This window comes from Spermophilus citellus, assembly GCF_964194105.1.
Source record: "Spermophilus citellus genome assembly, chromosome: 4".
NCBI classification, from domain to species: Eukaryota; Metazoa; Chordata; class Mammalia; order Rodentia; family Sciuridae; genus Spermophilus; species Spermophilus citellus.
In genome coordinates, this window is record NC_138185.1 from 200723762 (window position 1) to 200729761 (window position 6000).

A 6000-nucleotide genomic window follows, 5' to 3' on the forward strand; every position below is an offset into this window, starting at 1 on the left:
CACACAAAAAAACTGTTTTCTGAAAAGACTGTTTGTTAAATATATATCTAAATGCAATCTGAGTAGGAATTTCCTTACAAATTAATAAATCATAAAACAATTTTTTAAAATTAGGTGAAGACATTTGTAACACGTAGAACCAAAAGATCAGTGTCTAAATATTAAGCAAAGAACTCCTGCAAGTCAAGGGATCTGAACAGACATTTATCCAAAGAAGATATAATGCCAACCAGCACATGGAAAGACTCTCAATGTCGTTAGCCACTAGGGAAATGCAAATCAAAACCACAGCAGAATATACTCTTACCCACTAGAATGACTAGAATCAAAAAGAGATGATAACAAATAAAGGAGATATAAAATGGTACTTTTGAAAAGTTGAGCATTTCTTCAGATAGTTAAACATAGAGCTACCATATGACCAAGCAATTAATTTCATTCCTAGACTTATACTCAAAAGAAATGAAAACGTGTTCAAATAAAAAATTGAACATAAATGTTTGTAGCAGCATAACTGATAATAGTAAGAGGTAGAAACAACCCCAATGTCCATAACTGATGGATGGATATATAAAATGTAGCATATATACACAATGGAATATTATTCAGCCATAAAAAGGAATAGAGTATGAATGTGTATCAAAGTGTGGAGGAACTTTAAAACATTATGTGATCCAGGCATGTGATGCATGCTCAGGAGGCTGAGGATGAAGGATGACAAGTTCCAAGCAGCCTCGGCAACTTAGCGAAGCCCTGAGCAACTTAGCAAGACCCTGTCTCAAAATAAAAAATAGAAAGGGCTGGGGATGTGGCTCAGTGGTTAAGTACCCGTGGGTTCAATCCCTGGTACCCACCCCCCCCAAAAAAAAAACTGGTAATCACAAATGACAAAAGATGGTAGTTACAAATGACCGTGTGTTGTGTGATTCCATTTATTTAAGATGTCCAGAGTAGGAGAATTCTCCACAGACAGAAAGTCGATTAGTAACCACTGGAGCATGAGAAGTAGAGGGGTGATAGCTAAGGGATACGGGGTGTCTTTGGAGGTAATGAAAACGTTCTGAACTTGTGATAAAGGCGCGACTAAACATAGCAGAAGCTGTGGAATTGTACACCTTAGATGAGCACATTGTATGATATGTGAATTCTCCCAATAAAGCTGCTTTTAAAAAGCAATAATAACTCAACAGGAAAATAAACAAGGCACCTCCAGCCATGTCACGGAGGAGACACGCATGCCCAGGAGACACTTGAAAAGAGGCTCGGCCTCCTTCCTAGCAGGAAAACGCCAGCTAAACACAGTGAGATGCGTAAACTCATTTTTTCTTTTTATGTAAACTCACTTGAGTCACCAACAACTGTAAACTGAGCAGGGCCTTTTCTCTACCTGTAAGGGATGCGGAGAAAGTGAGGGAAGCCCAGTCCCTGTCGCAGAGAGCATGGACTGTCATTTAGAGAGGTGAAGAAGCAAGTGTGGATGACCTGCCATTCCTCTCCTCTGTAAACCCAGAGCTGGCTCCAGGGGCGTACTGGGCCACGGAGACAGAGCCACAGGAGCACTGTAAACCCAAACCACTAAGGACTCCACCAAACGTTACCTAGGGACACATGGACGTGGTGATCAAACACTGTTAAAGACAAGGGAAGGATGAATGTAAAATTCAGGATAGTCGGAATGGGAAAGAACAGAGAGGGTCTAGCAGGGATGCTGAGGATGCTGTGTCCCCATGTGTCCCCACCTTAAACTTGGTGGTGGGGACACATGGGAACGCAGGCACCGGGGTAGAACACAGAGCATTATCTGACAGGCTGATGTTGAGGAAAGATTTTGAAAATCTCAGAACACATGGAATCATACAGTTTTCCATGCAGCTCAAAGTGCTGATGCTGACTCTGAGATTCTAGAAAAGATGAACATATTTGAGAATCAAGGGCTTTGTTTATGGATGGATTGAAACAGGGTCTCACTGTCTTTGGGCCTGGTGGTGAGCTCCTGTAGTCCCAGCTACTTGGGAGGCTGAGGCAGGAGGATCACTGAAACCCAGCAGCTCTAGACTAGCATGGGCAACATAATAAGGCTTGGACTCTTTTATTTATTTGTTTGTTTGTTTGTTTGTTTTAATTGTAGGTTTATTTATTTTAGATGTAGATGGACAGTATCTTTCTTTATTTTTAGGCGGTGCTAAGAATCGAACCCAGTGCCTCACATGTGCCAGGCAAGCGCTCTACCACTGAGCCACACCTCCAGCTCCGTGGAGTCTTAAAAATAAATAGATAAGCTAAAATACAGTTTTTTACAAGAGAGAGAAAAACACAAAACCAAGAAGACTATCAAAAAAGCAGCAGCAGCAAAACAAATGTTTTAGGAAGGTTTCCAGCAAAAGTGGTTAAAACAAGAGTTTTGTTCTTCCAGGGGAACATTCGGGCGGCACTTCTTTAGGAAAACCATCCATTGCTGGGAAGCCGTGAGCCGCTCTCTCCCGGTCACTCAGTGGTTGGCATTCTCTTTCCAGATCCTGCTCACACTAACAGATGAACCGCGAACGCACAGAGGAAGAACCTGTCCACTGCTCCTGGGCACGTGACTGAGGGTGAAGCATCCGCCAGTGCTGCCAAGGGTCCATAGTATTTTTTTGCTGCCTCAGAGTCCCCAAGGCCTTCAAGCAGAAGTGGCAGTAGATGGTTGCCATCCGCCAAGCGAGACACTGACTGGGACAACAGGAGAACAGAACCTCTGGGTTTGGGTGGAACTTGGCAGTGGGGACGTTCAACTGAGGCCTTCTCTACTCGTCCGAGCACACGTGTGTCTTCACCTTCCCTCATCCCCCCCCCCCCCAGCCTGCTCAGGTCTCCTCTGTCCCTTTCCTGCTGCCACACAGAGATGATATAAAAGAGGCTCTTTGGCTATTCGCATCTTGCTTCCTCTTCTTTTCCAGTATTGAGCTCTGTTTGCTTTGTTCAAGCTTAAAGCCCCAATAGCAGTACCTACCAGAGTTGTTCTGCCCTTTTCAGGGGTCCTGGGGAAGGGAGCGCACATCACCCGTTTCCCAGAGCATGGAGGCAAGTTGGTCCTCGCTGACATGAGCCAGGGTAAAGGCACCCTTTGGAATTACTGATTTCTAAGATTAATAAAGTAATTCTATTTTTTTTCTTTTCTTTTTTTTTATTTAATAATTCCCAACAATCAGTATTCACAATCAAGACTGAAATAGAATCAACTTTTCATTTTATTCCATTGCTGGACAATTTTTTCAATTTGTTAGAAACGGAAGCTTTCAAGAACTGTGTTTGAGCAGATGATGGGTCAGGCTGTTCCCCCAGGGCAGCACCTGGGAAGCCCTATGTACAGATTCTCCACAGCCAGGCTGCAGCTGGAGGCTCATCCCTGTGGTCCTCTAGTGGCATGTGACTCTGTCCAGTTGCCCTTCACCTCCCTCAAAGTTCATGTGGACAGAGCAGCTCTGCCTGGACCACGCGGCACTTGGCCCTCTGCTGTCCTTCCCTAGGTCCTCACTCTGGCTTCTGCTGGAGAAAAGGCTGAGAGCCGGGCCACAGGCTTGACCTAGCTCTCCTGGGGAGTTACTCAGGGAGAATCCAGTATCTGGGCCTTCTACAGCAAGGTCCTATAAGCTCAGCATTGAAATCCAAAGAGAAAGTGACATACAGAGATTAAAAGGGACTTTACTACCTTCCCGGGGACTGAAAAAAAAAAGGTTTGGACACATTGAAGCACTGTGCCTGTGCAGGTTGAGGTCTCATTCCACACGTTCCCGGGACTCCTGGATCATGGTTTGAGAACCATCATAACTCTGTTCACTTGTTTGGGAGTTGGTTAAGAGACAAATTAGAATTCCTCCCTCCATAATCTCCTGCTGATATATAGAGTTGGGAAATAAGGGATTTGGAGAAACTCACCAAATGAATCTTGTGGAAAGGGGTAAGAGGGTATGAGTCTAATAAAAGAACTTTGAAAGCAACTGTAATACTGGGAATTGGCTACATAACTAATCAGACTTAAATGCTCAAGCTAATATCTTTCTTCATTCGCTGTGTGTTGACCAGGTGCTAAGACCAGATTCCTGACCTCCCTTCCTGTACCCATGTCCTCTCATTTTTATTGGTTAACAAACCAGATTATTCAAGCCTTCTTCCAATAGAGGTATCTTTGTGTGTGTGTGTGTGTGTGTGTGTGTGGTGGTGGTGCTGCTGCTGCTGCTGCTGCTGCTGCTGCTGGGGATTGAACTTGTGCTTGCAAGTCAAGCACTCTACCAACTGAGCTATATCCCCAATCCTAGGTATCATTTTCAATGTCACTGTACCCTTCCCCAAAACTAGCATGTATCTTTGGAGACATCGATCCCAGTGTCTGTAGTGCCTGTAAGTGATAATGGAAAGGGGAGGCTGGACACTAGACTCTGCTCATATCCCTATCAGCTGCTTAATGGAGGAGTAGCTTTCTGACAAAGAATATTTGGGTGGGTGCAGTGGTGCTCTCCTATAATCCCAGCTCCTTGGGAAGCTGAAGCAGGAGGATCTCAAGTCCAAGGCCAGCCTCAACAACTTAGCAAGACCCTGTCTTAAAATAAAAAGGGCCAGGGATATAATTCAGTGGTAAAGTGTCCCTGGATTCAATCCCTAGTACCAAGAAAAAGAAAAGGAAACATTTGGAATCGCAGTATGTTCTGTTTTCTTTGGGATACTTCAGGAAACACATCTAGTTGTGTTGGTTCATTAGGATGGACCACCATCTGTGCTAATGGTGTTCTATGAGGTTGGATTAAAACAGAGATTTAGTCTAAGGCCAAAAAGTTTATTTGCTTCTTATTGAAACCCCAAGTAAGGCCCAGTAATGTTGGATATCACACACCACTTTTCAGAATGCAGTTCTTAGGCATCCTGGACCCTGCCCCATTCATAAAGCCAGCTCTTGAGCTGCAGCCTGGAACTGTACATTTTCTCTAAACACAAAGGTGATTCTCAGGCTCATTGAAATTTGAGAATGGCAGCCACAAGTGAATGCACTGTGACATTTGGGATAATACCAGCTACAGCTGGCCTCCTGGACCACCCTCTCTACCCACTGGCTCCAAAGGTAAGATGGAGCTCGTTCCCACGCCAGGATTTTAGGGCGGGGACACATTATAGCCCTTCTGAAGGACAGGGAAAGACACAGGATGAAGACAGAGAGAAGCCTGGAGAATTGGCTGGGCACACATGGAGCCAGAAAAGAACTCCTGGTGACCAAAGTCGGAGAAGCAGGAAGGCAGAGGCCTGTACCCACAAACTGCCTGAGCCTATGGTGTGTATCCTTCAACACGCAAACTGTGCTTCAGAGAGACTGTTCCCTGTGCTAAGGTGAGCTCACCGGGGGCAGGTGGTTTTTAGGAGCTGCTAGGTGGTTCCTCACTCTGCACACTCACAGGGTGGACACCAGTGCCATAGCCGAATTCTGCCTTGCTTTGGGATCTGTGACTTCAAAAGAGCACTAGTGATTCTTTTCCCAAAGCCCTAACAAGAGGCCCCTAGTCTGAAAGGGCTCCTGGTTGGCTCCTTTAGACAACCCAATAACAGAATTAGCTTATTCTTAGGCCATTGATCACAGACGGTTTCTCTCATGCTCAGCTGATCTGGTGGGCTGAGATGTAATTTCCAAAAATGCTGATGTTGGTCATTTAGATTGAATGTAGAAGCCACATTTCCATATGCAAGGGTTCACATTGCCAGTGATGTGGACGTCAAATTCTAGGCTTTCTGCGAATCTGAGCTATTGCCTGTGTGTATCTGAGAATAACATACTGTGCAAGGAGGGACACACGAACAACAATGCTATTTTTTCAGGTGACAGGAGGCAGCACAGACCCTCTGTCCAGCAGATTCAGGCTAAGCGATATATTTAATGCTTGAGAGATTCTCTGCCCAGATTCCAGTTACTACTAATTAGAAGATGCTGACATAGAATTAAGAAAATGGTCATTAAGGATATGAATGGAGTGAGACATA

The 6000-nt window shown here is 44.7% G+C and overlaps 1 protein-coding gene across 6 annotated transcripts in view; it reads left to right on the forward strand.

Moving 5' to 3' along the window:
* The window catches only part of TTLL5 (tubulin tyrosine ligase like 5), a 268480-nt gene extending 265573 nt beyond the window's left edge, over positions 1-2907 (forward strand). For 5 of the 6 annotated variants that reach the window (XM_081289238.1, XM_081289237.1, XM_081289249.1 and 2 more), the window contains one exon: positions 2514-2907. Coding sequence is in view for 4 of the 6 variants with exons in the window: in XM_081289237.1 (XP_081145363.1) it covers positions 2514-2585 (72 nt within the window). In the remaining 2 variants the exon portion in view is untranslated. The remainder of the gene's footprint in view (positions 1-2513) is intronic. The other variant, XR_014021375.1, reaches the window with a different exon arrangement.
* Positions 2908-6000: the final 3093 nt, after the last annotated feature.